Raw genomic sequence first — 20,948 nt, 5'->3', positions numbered from 1 at the left:
CTTTGAAGGGATCATAATCAGCAAGATTATTCATTTTTGTTGTTTGTTTTTAAAAGAGTAGCTTTTATAAGTCATTTGCAGCAATAAAGCTTCACATTTCTAATTTAAAATAGAAAGGCTTTTAATTCATAAGTTACCTAGGGAACACTTAGCTCACCAAGTCCTCACTTTGTCCTTGTCTGAAGCACCCACATAATAGGAATAAGTTTTTTAAGATAAATGGGTGTACTGGACCATGAATGCTGCCATATTATTAGCTTTATTTCCTGACCCATGATGATAGACATAGATGCTGAAGTGCATGTGATTATTTTGACCTTTTTGAAGGAACAAACTTTCAATTGATTTTTTTTAACCACAAGGGTGCACTGAGTGAATATGTTTCAATATGTGCAAGCTTGACCTTCCATGGGACTGGGGAGTGGAAGCGGAAAGTTATCTTGTTCCCTGACATATAAAGAGCTTAAACTGTTCCAGGCATTTTTAAATCCAGTCTCCCGTTGTGATGGCTAATGTGGAAAATGGTAGTGTCACACGTAAAATCAAAATATAGAAAAAAGATTGGAGAGGCAAATACACAGGAAAATGTGCCTGGAGGAATGCCATTTTGTGCCTTAGCCTTAATACGTCAATTCTGAAAGGTTTGCTTCAAGAATTGTCCTGCATGTCCTGCCTAAAAGGGATATTTTGTAAAGGAAACAGACCTCAGATTTTCATTAGAGCCTGCCCAATTCTCAGGTGTGGGTTGGTGTCAGTGCTTGGGTGGTTTTGCAGACAGGGGCCCAGAGAAGGCCAAGGTTTTGGAGACAAAGATGCTTGCAGCTTTGGGTGGATCTTGTAGAGGGTCTGTGAGTACCAGTGGTACTCCAGCAAGCGGTGGAGCTGAACCTGAGTGAGTGCCAGGTCTCACAGAAAGCTGGTAGTGGAACAAGGAACACAACCAGCTTTTCCCAAATCTGTTGCCATGTGCTAATCCCTGGACCTGTTCTTACTCGAACTCCTAGTACTTTCCCTGTGCCAAATCCAGTGGAGGGAAGCAGGGAGAAGGGAAGATTTTGCATGCATGAGACTCTTCAGAGGTTGAGTCTTGGCAGGCAAAGGGTAGGCAAGGAGACATTTTATTGATGACTTGATTTATTTTGTATTCCTGTTAATGCATTTAAAAAGGGCTCTTGATGAGCTGAGGCATCCATTGTCATGTTCTGCTTGCAATGACTGGAGGAAATGTCACAGCCAGGACTTTGCACAATGCAATGGGAAATTGCAGTACGTCACTGAGGAGGGGCTAGCTGTGGAGATGTTGTGGCTGTCTACTTAATTGGATTAAAAATGGAAAAAAAAAAAAAAACACTTCAAATTATTGATCTGAAAGGAAGCCTCTTCCAGAATTGCTCAGATCGTGTTTCCATGAAATGACGTACCATTTTGTGAATAGGACCATGGGCTTGGGAAGAAAAGCACCATTACAAGCAGTGGTTCACCCCACTTGTTTATTTTTGTGTGTTTGCTTCTCTGTTATGTTCTTCTGAAGGGATCAGAGTAATACAAATGAGAAGGGAAGGCTCATGTGGTTGAAAAAGGGAAAAAAAAATCTTGTAGGAGGAGGGGAAAAAGACATTTTAACGCCTTTATGTTCTGCCCAAAAGACCATGTATTTATTTGGTGTTCCCAAAAGCAATTGTATAGCATCTCAATATACCAGTCTATTCCGAGCATAAAGGACTGTGCTTGGAGCCTGCTGTAAGGAGAAGGGCTTTACATTTTAACAGAAAGAGCTCAAAATATGACTTTGTTTGCACCACTGCGGCTCATGTAGAAGTCATACAGTCTTCTGCACACATAACATGGTTTGAATGCTAAAAATCTGTGTGTCATGTGTAACATGGGACATATTGGAAAGTTCTTGTTGTTAGCAGGCAAAAAACCCTGTTTGGTTTGTCTTCCAATGAACTTATATTAAGGTAACAGATGAAACATTTTTAATGGCAGTAAATGGCAGAAAAGAAAAAGCAAAACAAACGGAGCTTTTTATTTACCTAAGTGGAAATTCACTAATATTCAACAGTCGAAGCATCCTCATTGAAATTGGCATTTCAGAGCTTCCATAAGGAACAGGGGCTTGTAAACTGAGCCATGAATTTTCCATTCAAGGGGTTTAACTTGGCACAGAAAGGCATCATGCAGACCGCAGCTGGCACCAGGCACAGTTAAAAAGATCTGAGGCTATTAGTGCCTAAACAGCCACTAGAAATTATATTACATGATGGAGACTGGCTAATATAATTGAGCCAGCTAGTTATTGTGCACATAATTTAATTATTTGACAAATTGCTTAGAAACATGGTGTTCTTGTTCCACACTCGTGCTGCACTCACAGCTTTACAAGGCACAGAGCAGAGGAATTGCTGGTGGGTACCTAGCCATCTCAGCAGATAGATGCTTCTTTTAAAGATTTGCAAACATGAAGAGGTTCACAGGAGGGGATGTGGTGGAGTGGTGTATGGAAAAATGGGTAGAGCCAAAAAGGACATGGTGGAGATAGCAAACTGGCTCAGAGATAACTAATGATTTTTCAAGTGGATGCCTTTGGAGCTTAGGGTAGTTGGAGAGATGACCCTCTCTTTTCTAAGTCCTTTCCCTGTAAATCCTTTGTATTTTGGTTGCTGGGCTGTGTGGACTGAAGGAAACCCATAAAATAGTGGAACAGATGTGAGATGGTTTTGCACCCCAAGATTATAACATCCTCATGGCTGGTGTTCAGTGGTCTTAGGAGAATTGGGGCCAAATTGTTTTATGGTCATGAATTCTAAGGTACAGGTGTAAAAATCCAAACCCCTAAGCTTCATGTAAAAAGCCATGTAGCATGAAGGAGTATTTTCCCATAGTTTTGAAGATTTAGGTACTTGACAAAGCATCTCCTGAAGGCTACTTGAGAATCTGGACACCATCTGGAATAAAGCCGTGCCGTTATAATGAAGGACAAATCCTACATCTTCTTGAACAGCACCAGGCAAATATGAAGACCCAGTTGTGCCACTTTTTTTTTCCTCTTAGCCTTTCAAAATTCAGAGGTTAAGCTGTTCTCAGAAAATCAGCAAAACCAGCAACTTATTACAAAAAAGTTGTTATAAATCAAGACTGAAATGCCATTTTCGAAGAAGTGTAGCCAAATGAGTTTTACCGGCAGAGCAGATCAGTCTGTATAATGGGGTGCAGTGCCCTACACTGCCTTGGCTGAGTCTACACAGTGGAGAAACTCTTCTTAGGGTCCGAGTAACCTGTCACCTAGTGGCTCCCTCTGTGCCTATGTTTGTTTTTTCTTACAGGATTCAGATTTTGGGATGGTTCGTATTTGGATTTCATCTAGACTTACAGGTGGGAGGCAGCCAGGATAGACAGCTGAATCTGGAGCTGGGACGTGCTCCAGAGTCTTTCACTTTAGGTGTAGCTTTCATGTCAAGATTTAATGTTGTCAATCTTACATCTAATTATCGGATGGAAGAAGTTATGGAATGAAGGGAAAAAAGTTGCTCTCCTAAATTTTTCACTGTCAGGCATAAATTGTTATAATGAGATCATGAGCATATGATAGTGTAGTGAGATGTCCTTGGAGCTCAAAAATTTCTACTGAGCAGCAGGAGCTCTGGGACTGGCTCAGTGGCAAATTGATTGATGATTTTGCGATTTTATTCTAGGTTGTTAACTAGGTTGTCAATGGGTTGAGAGATGTCCAGGTGGAATGGCATTAGCATAAACTACTGAAAGAGCCTTGTAGCTTTTCCAAGCATAGCTCTTACACCCTTGTATGAAAATAATCTTGATGGAATTTCTGCCATTTTTGTTTACAACAAATTTTGCCTCATTCGGAGGCAAAATTACTTTACAAAGAAAAAAAATAAAAACAACAGAATTTCTTCAGCTGAATTGCCTATTAAAGGTCATGAAATTTCCCAATACCCAGCAACACTGAGTGTATCCTGGAGAACCAGACATGGCATCTGCAGTGGCATCGTTTCCGGACAAACTTGACTGCAAAGACAGTGAGACTGCAGTGCAGGAATGGACAGAGGCATCTGGCTCCCGAGGTCCCCTATTTCCATCACAGCTGATAAGATTAGGAAAACAGTGGAGAATTTCCAGGGATTTTTCCATGGTAAATAATCTTTACCCAGGAATTAAGCTCAGATCTTCTTGACAGTAGCACACCACTATGTGCGCTCTGAGAGCATGAACTCTTCTCTGGGTGCTGCTTGTCTGGACAGTTCTATAGATAGCAGTGCTTTTCCTGGCTGTGGCTTCTTCCTGGCTGCTGTCTTAAGCGTATGTAAGCATATATATTGAGTGCTCTGGGCAGTGGGAAAGGTATCCAGAGTCAAACAGCTGTGTGCCAGGTTTAGAAAAAAACAGATATCATGTTTGATGATATCCAAGTCCTATCCAAGTGGATGAAAAGCTGTGCTCGCTAACATCATACACCAATTGCATGAGCACTGGAGAGATTTTCTGCAGCTTTCTTCAGACAGATTGATAGAGATCATGTTGTCTGTTTGCATTCTGAGAGCTGCTCCATTTTTGTGACAAATGGAGGATGGATTTAAACACCTGGACACCTGAGGCTTGTGCAAACAGCAGGAGGTTCTTGCTGAGTTCCTCCAAAGCTGGACTCGGTGCAACTGTTTTCCCCCCAGAGAAATGGCAGCACAGTGATCTTCAAAATGGATTTCAGGCAGCAGTTGACAAGGCTGCTGCCTGAGCATGAGCTGTGATAGGACTGAGCCTTAGTGTTGGAGCACTGGAATTGCAGGGCTGTACTAGACGAGCTGCCCTTCTGAGTTGGAAACCCAGTTTAGTGACCCAGAACCAGAAACATCAGAGCAATGTAGGAAAGCCCAGAATGGACCATTTCTTACCCCTCTGAAGACACCTACAGATGGTGCCGAATTACTACTGCAGTGTAGGAAAATAAAGGAGATTTAGACATTCAGCTGCTTTTGTGGGTCTAGGTCTGAGTGACTGGTTCAATTTATCAAATTTGGGAACTTGGCGGGGCTGTTCCTTTTGTTTTATTGAGCCCTAGCTTAAGCCATGTGTAGGATCTCCATATAAATGTCTAATCTTTCTGGAATCTTACTGAGCTCCCTCTGCTGACCATATTGTACAGAGCAAATCTTTTAGATTATGACTGTGTTTTGAATTAGAAAAAACAGACCTTTCCTTCCTCAATAGGACAGTTTTGTAGAACATAATTTTCTGTGTCTCATTGTGAGATGGCTTGCATTTGAATGCTCATGTTCTTTTCTCTCCCTAACCAATTTTTAATTTTTTATTTTATTTTTTTTTACTACCTTTATGCTGAGTCCTCACAGGGTGTGATACCATCAGCAGAGCCTGTGGGAAAAAAAAAAAAAAAGGTGGAATGAGAAGACCTGACACCAGAGCCATGATTATAAGTTATATTCCTCTAGCTGGTAATGCAAGTAATATGTGGCTTATGTGGAAAAAAAAAAACCCACCCCCGCAACTCACCAGCACAGGTTGGATGCTGAATACTAACAGAGAGCAGTCTGCATCCAGTCCCCACTGGGAAAAAAAATATTTGTCAACTCAGTTCAAACAGTGCATAAATTTGAGGGAGCTGCCATCTGCTGACAGCCCCTTCCCCCACCTGCACTGCCTGAAAAATGTTCCTTATGAATATCTGCTCTATGCAGTAGTAACCCCATCAGTCTCAGCTCAGGATCTGCCTTTCTCTGCTTCTTTTTTTTTTTATTTTTCCCTGGTATTTCCAGAGGATGTAGATTTCCCAGGACTCTTAAGGCTCCTCACTGGTCTGTGTGGCAGTCAGTACCAGCCCAATGTCAGTGTGTGGCTCTCTGCAGGCTCGGTGGCTCAGCAGGTCACCAGTAGGGCTGGCAAACCCCCCAGTGCAAGTCAAAGCCCTTAAGGCTTGGGTTTTGGAGGGACCTGCTGCTCTTTGGTCTTGTTGATTCCCATAGGGAATGAAGGGTGCATATCCTCTCTGCAAACTAAGGCCACAGAATGGATTTTTTTTTTTTGGCTAAGAATAATAAAAATTTGGAAGACAATATGGAATAAAAATGTAGAAGGGAAGTGGCTATTAAGGAATGCCCTGCTGCTTGGATGTGGCATTGTTCTCTGGTTTGCTTTTAAATGAGGCTTTTTCACTGCAGCTAGAGTGGAAAAAAGGGAATTTTTGAGGCAAAAAATAATAATGGGCAGTCGCTGAAATCAAAGAGAACAGGAGAGATACTTCAATGGGCAGTACGAAAAGCCAGGTTGACAGGAACACTGCTAACACTGTTGCAATTTATCATCTCACTGGAGCAAAACCTAGTGGCAGCCATGTCCTGTTGCTTGATGACAATGTTTTTTTTTTATTATTTATTTTTATTTTTATTTTTTAATCTGTGCTGTTGTGAAAATGCAGTATGTACTTCGTCTATGGAAGGATGGGGAAGAACTGAGTTAAGTGCGCTCTTCTTGATGAGCAAATGAAATCAGCCTTCATCGAAGTCAGGGGCCTTAGATCAAGCCTTTTTCCATGTTTTGTGGTGGATGGGGAGTTCCTCGGTGTGGTAGTGATGTTCTCTCTGCAGCACTCCCTTCCTAAGAGAACCTTTGGGAGCTGTATATGACTTTGGGGAAGGGGTGGGCAAATCCTGCCCTCCAGCTACCCACTCGAGCAGTCACACGTGACAGATTCATGCCTGTGGCACTTCGAGGTTTTATCTGCTCACTAAATTTTATTTCCCCTCTGTGAGTGTTTATATTGCTTAGAGACTGCCAAGGTTCATGTTATTCATTAAAAAAAAAGTGGAGGTTTATTAGGTATTGCAGCCCTGTGATTCTTTGGCGTTTGAATGCTAATGAAGTATTCCCTGGAATAGAGGTGGATCTTAGCTCTGGCTTGGCAAAATACCTGGGGGTGGTTTTTTTTCCCTTCCCTTTCCTCTGGGTTTTAACATCTTACATGACATTTCATCCTAGAGCAATTTTACACTATGTATCATCATGTGTAATATTGTGTCACACTGTAATTTTGCAAGTGCATGAAGCGGCAGGAGGGAGGTGAGAATGGGCTCAATTACACCCGGGAGGGAGGGGAAAGCTCAGCGGAAGGGACCTGCTCCCGGGAGGTAGTGAATTGGGTGTCAGCACTTTGCTGGAACAGAGCGCCAGAGCAGGGGGGAATTTATTATTTTTAGGTGCTCGGTGGGCAGACAAGAGGAAAGGAACCAGTCAAATCACATTACTAATGGTCATTTCCATAGGCTGTGCGTGTACAGGGGATTTAACAAAAAAAGGGACATTCGTTCTCGCTCCAGACAGCTCAGTTCTTTCCATTTTTCAAGGCTAAAGGAAGAACGTGGCCATTTTATCTGGCTCAGAATGAGAAGCCTTTAAAGCCACTTTGGTGGCAGCTCATGGGGAAGGCAGACAGATTTGTTCTGGGTGAGGGAGACATCCCACAGCTGACGGGACATTCCCCTTTCACATCCTCTTTAGGTGCAGTCAGCCCCATTTGGAGGAAACTGTGATGAAGAGGAGGAGGAGGAAGGTGCCATGCAGACATTAGGGCAGGAGGAATTGTGTGCACAGGGTGTGCAACCTGCAGGTGTGCATCTCTTGCTAGCCCTTGTGATGAAGGCTGTATTTGCTAAAGAAAGCTAGAGGATGAGCACCTTCTTATTTCTCAGAAACAAGAGGTACTTCCTCACTGAGTTATGCCCTATGCATTCCTGGGTGGTATTTGGTGTAATTTCAGCTCACTTTGTCTCTTCCTTTGACGTGAGCCCAAGTTTGTTTCTCCAGGTTAACCCAAACAAGATTTCTTCATTCACTGTACATTGTAATTACAGCAAACCAAACTGGAGAGCTGAGCATTTCTTACTTGCTGAATTTGTAGCCAGGACTGCCCTCTAAACACTGGCTTTGGTAGACCAAGGTGTATGTCTTGCTTTAGTGCCTTCAAACTAACCTCAAAGGAGACTTGTGTCATTGTCATCTTTGCATTACTACTTAAACTGTTACGAGAGGAGGTACTAGGCCTACCATGCTCCTCTTTTAAATGGAGAAGAGTTGATGGAGATTTATTCTACAGAGGGAAATGCTCTTCCACATTGGCCTGCCAGAGCTGGGTCTTTTAGGAGAAGGATCTTTTTTGCAGCTCTGCTGTTGGGTAAGGTTGAGTGTTGTCATACATAATCCAGGAATTCTCTCCTTTTGACTATACTTCTTCAAAGTGACATTTTTTTATTTCTTTCAGGTGTAGTATGACTTCTCTTGGGGGCAGAAGTCATGGAAAATTCTATTTCCACCTCCTTTGAATCCAACTGAGGCTTCTACCTCTTCACTCCTATGAAAAGGGACATGGCTTCCCTGGGTTGGGAACCCATGGGCTACAATAAAACTGGTCTGAAATATTTCCATTCAAACTTGCAGGCAAACGTGCCTTGCTGGAGAGGAGGTAGAGCCCATATTTTTTTGGTCAGACTACTGAAATTCATACAACTGTACTTTTTTACCAGCTACCTCTTCAGCACACCAGGACTCTCTTACACGTGTTCTCTGATGAGATCCAGCAGTAAGTGCTTCTCCTCCTATAGCTGCCTTATGCTTAATTGACCCATTTTGCAGCAGATTAGGCCCCAAGGAGGAGGTTAATTTGAGCAGTCATCCTAAAAGGAGAGTCAGGGCTGCAGTGAACTGGTCACCACTGGAAAAGCCCATTAGCCCCAGTCTTACCCAATCATCGTACCCTTTTACACTTTTATTCTAAAATATTCTGACTTAACAATGAATCTATGAATTTCTCTTGCTAGATATAATCTTCATACCTCTCTCTCCTGAGTTTTGAACTGTATGTGTTGGGTCAGATTTGACATCATACGTGAAGATTTAATTTCACTCTTTTCTTTTTTTTTTTTGTCTTAAAAGTGACACCAAGATTGTAGTTCTGGATCTTCCAGCATTGGCTAGGGCTGATTTAGCTTCTCTAAGTAATAGTCCCAATGTGCTACGTGCTTAGGAATACATCTCACCAGGCAGTGCAGGGTGGATGAGGGAGAGAAGTCCCTTCCTGCACTGCAAGCAATTACGGTGGCCCCTTTGAATCTGTGCAGGGACTGCATATCTTACAGGTTCTCAGAATTACAGCTATATCAATGACCAAAGGAGAGAATTTGAGCAAAATTCAGTGTGAACTAATATTAAGCAATTAATATATTTTATTGATATATTATGTAATATTGTTGTTATATTAGTAATACTATACTGATGAATTCTGAGATGTGTCCAGCTTATTAGTTATTACCTGCTGTTCCTGACAAGCTTAATCACTATACTACAGGAATTATCTCTGAATTTCCCCACTTTCTACCATGGCCAATCAATCTCCTATACAATTTCTGCCTATACCTACTATTGAATTTCCTTGGACACCTGTATAAGAAAATAAAGATAATTGTGACATAATTTTAACAACAAAAAGAGGTAGGGTGGAACAATAGCTGAATAACTAGATAGAAATGAAAAAGGTGTTGCTTTTCCTTGCTAGGGCAGTAAGTGATAATGATTGTCTTTCATACAGGTGGAGGCAGACATGATATTGAGGAGAGGGCATACTTTGGAGGTCTGTTTTGGTTATGAGGATAAGCAGATGCATGGTACGGTGGGAACGTGCCTGCAGGCAGGGGGTGTTAGCCAGTGGTAAGCAAGCAGTCCCTTCCTCGTCCTGCCGTTGTGGTTCTCCAAGTGGACCGGTTTCGATGTGACGAGGGAGAATTTGCAGCCCTCGGTTTGGCTGCTGGTGCCGTGGTGCAAAAGTGGGGTTCAGGGGCACACAGATTGAAGCTAGGGGTAGGCAAAAGCCTCATTAATCCCCGTCCCTCCTGTAAATCCATGCCTCAGTATTTTGCTGTAGCAATTTCCTCAGCGAAAGCTCCCACACAGGCTCATAGACACGGGGACATTGCGGCACCTTCTCCGTGCTGGCAAACCTCCTGTATGATCCTGGCTGCTGGTGTGCAGTGCCTGCGAGCCGGGGGAAGCTGCTGAGCTGCCTCTGCTCACTGCCCACGCTGCTGGCTGTGCAGCAGTCTTAAATGATCCTCTATTGCTGTTCCCACCCTCATCATCTCAGTAAGTGAGTTCATTTGATTATGAGCCCCAGTTTGCATGGTAACACTGAAGCCCCAGGGATTATGATTTTTTCATGCCAATCCGGATCAGTGTGAGACAGCAGTCTCAACAGGATGGGTTGCTATAATTTAAGCAGTAAAAGTCCAGAGCCTTTTACATGGCATTTGCTGAATTACCAGCTGGAACCAAGAAAGCTTTGAGGAAGGAAAGAATGGAGATGGGGCTGGTGCTCATCCAGGTGTTTAACCTAAAATATACACCCAAGTGCAACTTCCCTGATGGGATGATTATGAACTTGAACCTCTTCCTAGATGAACAAGAGTGCATTTGGGACTCTTACTCAGTCCTGAGGGAGGACACAAGTTTTAGCTCAGCTACAACCAAGGGTCAGGGCTTCAATCCAGACATCTGAATGGGGACAGCAAACTTGCTGTTAAGTGAACGATCCATGAGGGACCTGGAAGAGCTGGAAAAAGGGAGCTGCAACAAAGAAACAGAATGGTGCAGCCTGCTTGGGAGTGAGGAGAGGGAGTGTTTGGGCCTGTTTGTGTCCGGTAACTCCAGCACTGAGATCTGGAATGCTTACAGAGACAGCGGCCACAATGCCTGTCTGCCTGCCTGCTCTTGGACACGTGGTGGGACATACATGCTGGCCTTTGTCAGTGGTTGGCTGTTCTCCTTTTACAGCTTTGATAGATTGAGAAGGATTCCCTTCTGTAAGCTACTCGAGGTGCAATTTAGCCTTGAAGTGTCACCCAGATAGCACAAAGGGACATGTTCTACAGAGGCTTCCTTCTTCCTACCTCCATCTGCTATCAGAAAAGCATTTCTTGCCATGGCTGTAAAGCAGCTTGTCACACAGATCAGGCCCTAAATGTGGAGTCTCTGGCTGCTGGTGAATCCTGCTGGGCCAGCAGAGATCTCAGTTGAGAGCATGGGAACGCAAAGTCTCTGAGAAGACCAAATGCCTTAGGAGAATCTATTGCAGTGGGTTAAACACAGGAACGTGCACTCCTGAAGGTCTGTAGGGGGATAGAAATGATGTGACAATTCGGGGCTATTAGATCTAGCATTCATTCAATTACCATGCTTAGTTAAGTACTGCACAGTGGAGTGAAGACTGCAGTCTGTTAGGATGGATGTTACTATAAGTCATTTAATTACGAGGTTGCTCATATGCCATTTTAACATATGTAGAGTAACATTATCCCTCTTTTGTAGGTCACTATTCTCATAAGTCTGGCTCTTGCATTCCTTGCCTGCATAGTGTTTCTTGTGGTATACAAAGCCTTTACTTACGACCACAGTTGCCCAGATGGATTTGTTTATAAGGTAAGAAACTTCAGATGGATGAATTGCCTGAGATGATGATATACTCTAATTGACTACATGGTTACAGTCTAGTCTGCTTTTTTGACCAGGCCAAACAGAACATTTGGCAAGAATGTGTTGAAATGGGAAAAGTGTTATGGGAAATTTGGACTTGCATCTGCCTCCATCAGCTACTGTTACACTGTAATTGTTGGGATTAGCATTTGGTGAACACTGCAGACAGATGTTCAGGAACAATCCTTCATATTTGTGAATGGATTTATTGCAGATGGAATCCTGTGCTTTCTTCCCACACATTTAAGCGACTGAGGTTTACTGTTGTACATTTTAATGCAAAGGAAACTCCCAGAGTGCTGGCACATGTGTCCTTTGTGAAAGGAATCCAAATTTGCCTATGGGGTTCATTTTTTGATGTGCTTTTGAGGTCCATGAAGAACAAAACCATGTAACCTAATTGCTAAAAACCCTCTGCCCAGTGGTTTTATATCAAATATTTGCAGAGAACTATTTGCCTACTCTGAGATTTAAAAAACAACAAAAAAAAACACAAAAAAAAACTTTTGCAAAACAGTTCAATGACTCTTTGCTGCAAATAAACTCATAAACACGTAGGAGTCTTGACCACACTGAGGTTATTCTGCGAGCTGGAAAATAGAGTAAGCATGCTTGTGGGTTAGTCGTTGTGAAATATTCTCTTAGGTTATATAAAAGCAAAGCTGGGACTCAGACATGAATTTCAGAAACAGATCCAAACCTGAACTTCTAAAAAGATAAAAGGCTTTGAACTCAAATTTCAGCTAGTCACATTGATGTGGGAGTTGAGGAGCCTCATCATTTAATGATAATCATACCTGAGGCCCTTTATGTCATTGGTGCTGCTTTGAATCTGGTGAATATCAACCTGTCCAGCATTTTTACTATTTAATTGCTCTTTTACAGCTGTTGCAAAATGAATTATTTTCCCTGTGCAGTTCTTAGCACGCAAATGCCCACAATAGCGCAAAGGAGATGCATTGGCAGTGTCTAGACAGACAAGAAGCTCTGACAAGGGCTGGCCAGTTGGGCTGTGCTTCCTACCATCCCCATCCAAGGTGGTCATCCTACAGGTCAGGGATAATACACAGTAACAGAGCAGCCTCTGTCAGTCCTCTGCCTGGTTGGGGATTAATTCTGGACTTCACTCTATGGAGCTTTCAGTCCAGCACAGGGAAGGAGCTGCCCCAGGTACTCCGCTAGGACTCCAGCAAGGGGCCTTGATCTCTGTATGTGCCAGTAACATACCAAACCCCTCAGATCTTTATTTTACATTTTTCGTTTCCAATCCAGCAATGAAATCAGCCTGCAATCAGGGTTGCCAATAGCAACAGGTTTGGAAGGCTGCTGCCTGAGTCTAAACTTTGTGCATTCCCACGTGGCTGGTGAAAGGCAGTAGGGGTTGCGCAGCAGATGCTCTCGCTGAGGCATATGAGTCAAACATCATACATGCAAACACCTAACCCAGAGATTTTTAAAGGGAGAACCTCAGGCTGGTGGGACCCTGCTTTACTTCTCTTGCTTTCTCCCCTTTTCCAGCATAAGCGGTGCATCCCGGCCTCGCTGGACGCGTACTACTCCGCACAGGATTCCAACTCCCGGGGCAGGTTCTACACTGTCATCAGCCACTACAGCATGGCCAAGCAGACCAGCTCCCGGGCTGTATCGCCTTGGCTGTCTTCAGGGTCGGTAAACCATGAAGCCAAGGCTGCCAAGACAGAAGGTCATTAAAGTTAATGAGTGGTGATGGGCAAAGTGGGAGGGTGGGGGGACAACACCATGTCTATACTGCATTGCTCTAGTTGAGAGAGGGTGCTGTGCTAACAGCACGGTGGGAATAAATAGAACCCAAGTGCAGGAGTCATCTTAATGGATATTTCTTTTCGTGCATTGTTCTCGTTGATTTGTAACCGAGTCGAGCTCTTGTACAAAGGCATGTTCGATGTTGACTGTACCTTACGATGTAAAAATATTTTTAAATCATTGCTTAACTATTTGTTAGAAAAAGAAATTAAAAAACAAAAAAAGCAAATTAGATAAACAGCCAGAGAGGATAAAAGCAGCAAAGAGAATCCTGCAAAGTTTCATCATTGCTGGATAGTTGTGGCACAGGCTTAAGATGCTGAAAAATAAGCTGAAATCCTTTTGAGAGACAGGGTAGAGAGAACCTGTTAGACACTGCAGTGTTGTTTAGCTTGTCAAAGGGGGGATATTTTGCTGTCAAATCAAATCTAGTATCAGTGTGCATTTGCTGATAAATGCAAGCATCCCCTCCTCCCTCACACATACACACATGCAAAGACATAGGCACACACCCCTGCACAGTGGCCTAAGAAAATCCAGGCAGATCTCAGTATTTGTAGAGAGCTGCACTGTGCTGGTGATCTTGGCTGGGATCTGAGGCTGAAATCCTGGCTGGAGTGTGGATATAGAGTAGGATGAAAACTGCTGTAGAGAAATCATGGGTATACTTCTGAGCATAGAGGTAGGGGTTAGGAGATGAGGACTTCATTTCTGCTTCTGGCTTGGCTTTCCTGCATGACCTTTGGTAAGTTACATGAGGCTTCCCTCCAGAGGGTCACCATGAGACAAAGAAATGCCATTGTAACATGTGGAGCCTTTCAAGAGTGGTGATAGTATAAGACAGTATTAAACTTCTAACTTCTCAGCCCCTAATTTTCCTCTCACCCATGAAAAGGGATGCTCCAGCTTCCCTCCTTCAGCTTCGGATACGTCAGTATAGAGTTTCATTCCAGATAATTAGAGAGGGGTGGCCATAGTGTACTCTCAGATTACAAGCGTCCCATCAAATCTCTGCTTGCATACACAGACCAGACCCCAAGCTTAGTCCAATCCTGGCCAGTGTGAAACATCCTCTCCTCACAAATGGCATGTACAACTAGAACAGACTGATGGGATTAAAAAATTTTAAAAAAAGGATTATCTGTTTTTTAGAGCCTTTGCTTGGCCCATTTCTGCAAGGTGGTTCTGCTGCTCAGTAGTGCAGGCAGGGAGAGGCTGAGCAGCAGGATCAGAGCACACATGGAGGGCAAGATTCACATTGTACTAAGGCTGCTTTTTCAGATTTGTGGCTAGACTGGGATGGAAATTAGGAACTGACCCCTTCTTCCCCCGCATTGGGCAGTTTTGTCCTTCATTTTGCATACATAGACACCAGAGGGTGTAAATGAGGGCAGAACTCCTCAGTCCTTACAGGCATCATGATAAATAACTGTATAGCATAGCTAAAAATGTAGTGCCAAATGCCATTGTCTGATTTCCTATCCTTCCTTCTCCTTCCACCTGTAAATTCATTTCTTACCCAAAATGTACAAACCACTCCCTCCAGCAAAAATCAGAACTCCAGCAAATCACTGAACAGTTTATAATTTTGTGGTGTATTTTTTGTCAGTAGGTAGCAGAGACTGAAGTATTTTTTGGTGTAATTCTTGAACTTTTCTGACGGGATTAAAATAAAGCTAGATGTGACCGAGTGTCTCTGTGGCTTGGGCAGGTTTCTTTGGTGATGTGCCGGGACATGGCAGTGGTGACGGTGGCGGGTGAGGGTCTGGAGCTGCAGAACATGGCTGCAGCAGAGATTGCGCCGTTGTGTGGGGCATGAGATGGCTCTGGCTTTCAGGAGGCATCTTCAGAGCGTTCTGTTTTCTGCTTTAATCACTGGGGGGTTATTCTCTACACTCCTGCCCATTTTTTAATTGAAAACAGAAAAATTGCACTTAAAACCAAGCTGATCTTCAAAGCAGGCAGAGCACAGTGCGTGTTGCCTAACCACAACTCCTGGATCCATGACTCTTTTAGAAGCCTATTTTGCTTTTCCCTAAAATTTTAACATGAAAACTAGGCAAAAATACTTTTCTTCAGCTTGCACCATGATGTGCTATTTTGTGTTATTCCTATCAGAATGTCAGCACTCGCTTGGAAATGTGGCAGTGCAGGAGGGGTGATGGAGAAGAAATGTAATGGGTGCAAAAATGATTCTCCGTGGATCCTTGTGAAGCAGGGCACATTTCTGGACTGTCCTGTGACCTTGAGAAAAGACCAGATGGGCTCTGATGGCCTCAGAGTAAGGATGTAGCCAAGGCATAATCTTGTCTTAAGAGCAACTTTAATCTTTTCTCCAGCATCCTCTCAAACACAGTGATAAAACAGCTGAAAATAAGGGCTAATGCTTTTGATTGGTGATTCCTGACTTTATGGAGGGACCTCTCCTCCTCCCCTGTTTTAAGGCCAATGACTGACTGATAGAAATTTTGGCTAGCAGCAATGTCTCCTTTGTCATCTACTCCTGAGGCAAGTGTCCTGTCCTGCTGGAGCAGGCTTAGAAAGGAGGGCTGACACTGAAAGAGCACTGCAGGAAAGTACAGCTGACAAACCAAGAGCTGCTGCTGAACTTTGGAAAAGTTGAGCTCTGTATCCAAACTCTGCAGTTTGGCTTCTAATGAAACCACAACTGTATTCATCTCACATTGTTCAGAAAGCAGATTGTGTTTCCTCAAATCCTTCAGCTCTTTGAAATGGAATGATACCCTGGCATTAAATTGGCTCATTCCCAAAGGCTAAAGAATGTTTTATAAAAATCTTTGGATGGCTTTCCTTAAAAAAAAAAAAAAAAAAAAGTGTATTCAGAGTTGTGAACCGGAGCTACTGCAGGAGAGAAACCACTCTGGTGTTAGAGGTCACTACTGAGTACTTGTGAAATGTATTAAAAAGGATTCAGTGTGCTCTGCAGAATTGAGTCACAAGATAATTTGACCATGGTATTTCTATTGCCACTCTCCCTAACTGTATGTTTACTTTAATAAAAATAATAAAAAAAAAACCTCAAAGGAATCAAATCATTTGAATTAAAAGGGTCTAGCTATTATTAGATAAGTGAGTCAGTGGGGATAGCTATTTCTATTTAATAAAGGAAAGATCAAAATCTATATGGAGCAAAGTGAAAAAAAAAAAAAAAAAGACCAAGGAAGACTCATGGGAGAGCGAAAGAAAACAAACAACTCAAGTCCAGCTGCAAGTTCCATGACTGCAAATGTTATTATGGTTTTTGTACAATCTGCTGTAGAGCTTCCAAGATCAACCGTGGATTTTAATCACAGTAACAGAGAGAGGGAGATGCTAAATTGAAATCGTAGCACCTTTTACTTAATTCAGTCTTTAAAAGCCTCCTTCAAGGTTGATCATGTGTTTTCAGTGCTGATTAGTTTCGTATTGGTGATAGTGCAGTCTCATACGGCTGTCATCTCTCTGTGAAGTCTGAAGCTCCTGACTGACTCTACAGAGCCACATTTTTGCAAGCTACTGTCTGGGCTGGGGCTCCATCTCAGCTCTTAATGGAGCGGACTAAAGAGAGACTTTCCTGTGCTTCTCCCAACATTTATGTGGTGGCCAAGTCAAGTCAACTCCTAATTCCTTTGGGCAATCCCCTCCCTTATACCAGATTGCTGCAGTGAACTCAGCTCCTCAAAACATCCTGTAGAGTCTTCTCTATAGATGTTCCCTGGTTGTCTCAGGCTTGTGGGAGGCTCCTTTTTTTTTTTTTTTTTTTTTTTTTTTTGAATTCTCCACCAAAATATGTATTTGGGTCAGTGGGAGTGGGGGAGTTGATTTCTCTTCTGAGAGAGGAGATGGGTGCTGGGACTCTGTTTGTCCTAACTGGAGTGGTAGGAAGAGATGAACAAGATGTGTCAGCACGAGTGAGCTCCTCTGGAGGGACAAGGGCATCCTGAGCAGGCAGTCATCCTGTAGAATTACTGGCACAACATGTGGGAAAAAATAGCATAACTAAAGGTGTGGGGATGCCACGATGGGAATTCAGCTGCTCTCAGCCCGTGCTCAGGAGGGGAAGGAAGAAATTGCGGCTGTTTGAGCCTGAGAAAGATTGAGAGCAAGAGGAAAAGGGATTGCTACCAGCCAAGACATGGAAGTCAGCATTGCTTTTCTGTTGTAACCTGATGACCCTAAAGCACTATATCCTGCTTGACTAATACAGATTGTCTTGTTTTTGGAAAAGCTGCCCATTGTTGCTATGAACATCTGCTGACTGCAGCATGCCCCGCGGGGAATAACTCCACCACTACAGCAAATCCTCTTGGACTGCCTGGAAAAAGTGTCAGAAAGAGAGGGGCAGGCGCAGGACCCTGCTGGCTGGTGGGGCCCCCCTTCCAAAAAACACAAGCATCTATCAAGGGTCTTGGAGGTGACTTCATGCTGTGGATCTGCGTTAGACAGACAGCCCAAGGTGCTGGCAGTGCCTCGCTGAGATCAGAAAAGGAACAGTTCGTGTCCCTTCGCGTGTGCATTTTTTTCCACTTTATCCTCCTCCTCTGTGCTTGCCAGCTGTTTCTGGTTTGTAATAATACCTCAAGTGATAAGTGTAAGGGTCGTACACTGAACTGTCTACAATCACATTTTATACGATTAGTCAGGGTTTTTTTAAAGCACCCTAATTATTACAGTCAAACCGGATTAAGCTATTGCTCTAATAGATTTCCAGTTCCTGTAAAATAGGCCAAGAGGATGACTTACGGGAGAGGATGTGGGAAGGGAGGCTCTTTCCTGCCATCTCTTTTGCCTTGTATTCTTTAAAAAAAAAAAATGCTGTACTGGGATGTCACTGGAATCCCACTGGGAGCACTGGGTGACTGCCCAGCAAAGTCAGGGATCTCTCAGGTACCCTTCTGACCTGGGCTGGTGCCCTTCTGGGGCAAAAAAAAAAAGTAAAAATCCTTTTGATTGAGACTATTACTTTACTCAGGAGCGTGGCTGGCAAGTCATTTGATGAATTTGGGGTTGCTCCATCATGGAAAATAATCTATGGCAAGCTGAAGTACCGGAAGGTGACAAACGCAGTGGCATTATGCCTGAACCACTCTTCACCAGGAAAGGCTGAGCAGGATCAGTGCTGAAGAGGCTTTTGTCCCGCAGTAGGCAGACTATGGATGCTAAAAGCATAGCAGGAGGAAATGGAAAAGCCTCTTAACAGCAGGTTACACAGTTGATCCTGGCACGGCTGGTGCCCTGCTCTGCTCTGACCTGACGGAATTGCCTGAGCCTGCGGCAGGAGCCGGCTGCTGTGGATGTGCAACACCTCCCTCGCTGCTGCCAACAGCCCCCATGAGCGCAGGGGCACGGGTGGGAAATGAGACACCCCGTAGTGTCCCTTGCTGATAGCACAGGGTGTGAGTAGTAACAAAAATGCTGAACGCTGAGCTAGCCATTAATAAAGTATTTACACCTCAGGGGCAATGGTGTTTTAGATGAATCTTGTGCTGAGGCTTCCCCAAGGGAATTGGGAATTGATGACTTTATTTACCTCTCCACTGCCCTTTTCCATCAGTGTGCTTGTTGTAGACCAACATTTGCAAATCATAAAGGAGAGTCCAACGATCCTGAGAGTTAAAAAGAGCTGCATGGGGAGGAAAGTCACAGGAGGCCCAGGTCTCCCTCAGAGTCAGCAGGTTCTGAGCTTGCTTTTTGGATGTCCTTCGTGGAAGCTCTCCTGGGCTGGTGGTTGTGCCCCGGGGCAGTACATCCTCAGTGCTAAGCTCTGTTTGTACAGCACCACGTGCAGCCGTGCAGGAGTGTGCTTTGAGCAGCAGCAGGGTGCCCAGCCACAGGAGGTACTGTATGCTGTGGCAAAAGGAGGGATGCCCAGCAGCAATGCCAGCAGCTTGCCGGACACTGCTTGAAAGCTCTGGTGGCACCGGGTCTCTGCGTGTTCCGGTGCTGGGGGCTTCACCAGTACCCTTCTCCCTGCTGGATGAGTGCACTCCTAGAGGTGGCCTTCGGATAACCCCAAAACCAAGCTCCTGAGACCTCGCAGTCACCAGATACCTTCTCAGCAAGCTGCTTTGCAAGCCGAACCCTGCTCGGCTGGCCAACAGCCAGAGCAGGTAATTAGCTCACCCTGTCACTCAGATGGAAGCAGCACCGCAGCGCTGTGCGGGTTTCTGCTGAACACTCGCTTGCTCTCAACCCCTCCAGCCGTGGCTACATTTCAATGGCGGGTAAATTGATTTCTGTGTATATTTTGTATGCCAGGTTATTACAATTACTCTTCGGGATCCTTTGGGATGAAAGGCTATTATAGAGATGAAAGCTCATTAACAATAAATATAAAGGGTCAAAACTCCCCATAAAAATGTATTAGAAACAGATTCTAGTTTGGAAATGTAAATATAGCATTTGGCAGAGGTCCGGACTGGCTAGTCTGGTGAGTAAGACAGCTTAATCCACTGGGAAGATGTGGCTATTTTAATAGCAGCGAGCAGAATTACTGTGTGAATTATGGAGTTTTGCCTCACTGGAAAGACAACTCCTCCCTGCCAGAAAGAAGAAAATAAATTGTTTTGTGGTGGTGGAATAGGATCAAAAAATAAAAAGAAAGGTGAAGGGAGTTTTGAAATGATAAGGGATAGGAATGAAAATACCTAAAGGGTGACCACCACCCCCCTTTTTTTAAGATTTCTTTTCAGAAATTCATAAATGAAGGGGAAGCTGAACTTCTCCGTGGCTCACCAATATTCTCCAGCTCCCTCAGACATAGAGGGATGTGACTGAACCCACATCATGGCAGCTTGTGGCCACCCCCCCACAAAACACAATGTATTGTAGGTGCCAGTTTGGTTTGCAGAGTCTCAGCTGTTACTGTAGAGGAGCCGTGGTTGTTTCTGTGATCCTATAACAAAAGGAGGATGCAAGGAAACACTCACAGCATGATGGGGAGATAGAGACGGCTCCATGCATTTAAGCAGGACCAGTGTTTCAAACAGAAGCTCATGAGCTGTCAGGAGATCAAGCAGAATGCCTAAGAAGAGGTCGCAGGTTGCACGAGCTCATTTGAGTTGAGTTTTGGTTTGATGCTGCAAGTAAGTTTTTTTTTCACAGGAGCCATTTTCTCAATCTGATCCTTAGGCTGAAGGTCTAGAAGAGAATAATGGGGCAAGAGCAGTGGGTTTGTGATTTCTGTTGGAGAAGAGGCAGCAGCAGCAGCAGTAGGCTCCTGCGGGCGCCGGCACTGCTCAGCAGGAGCTGGCCCAGCCTCAGCATGGGGAGGTGTCGTGGTCACCTCCTCTTTGAGGATGCAGCATCCCTCTTCGCTTCACCTTATCCCCTGAGAAGGTATTTTGCTGGTGGTTTTGATCAATTGGCATAGTCACTGAGACTTTAAGATGAGGAATTAACACATTAAAGTACAAACAATATCAATCTGTGCATGCTCCATGTCTGGGCTGTGACCCCAGCTTGCTGCATACCCCATTATCTGCTTACTTCTGTGTCTTGATCTTGCTTAAAAAAACTGACACTGAAGGATTTTTATTTATTTATTTATTTTAAACAATGAGTGAAGCTTGTTACTTTAACCTTCTCAAACTAAATAAACAAAGAAAGGGAGAAAAATC

At 43.8% G+C, this 20,948-nt stretch overlaps 1 protein-coding gene across 2 annotated transcripts in view; it reads left to right on the top strand.

Moving 5' to 3' along the window:
- Nucleotides 1–13,257, top strand: part of NSG2 (neuronal vesicle trafficking associated 2) — a 35,083-nt gene extending 21,826 nt beyond the window's left edge. For both annotated transcript variants that reach the window (XM_035559745.1, XM_035559744.1), the window contains exons 3-4: nt 11,383–11,493; nt 13,066–13,257. In XM_035559745.1, the coding sequence (XP_035415638.1) occupies nt 11,383–11,493; nt 13,066–13,257 (303 nt within the window). The remainder of the gene's footprint in view (nt 1–11,382; nt 11,494–13,065) is intronic.
- Nucleotides 13,258–20,948: the final 7,691 nt, after the last annotated feature.

Source organism: Cygnus atratus, chromosome 14 (genome assembly GCF_013377495.2).
Source record: "Cygnus atratus isolate AKBS03 ecotype Queensland, Australia chromosome 14, CAtr_DNAZoo_HiC_assembly, whole genome shotgun sequence".
Taxonomy (NCBI): domain Eukaryota; kingdom Metazoa; phylum Chordata; class Aves; order Anseriformes; family Anatidae; genus Cygnus; species Cygnus atratus.
Note: the sequence above shows the minus strand (reverse complement) of the source record. Positions and strands in the feature narration are given on the sequence as shown.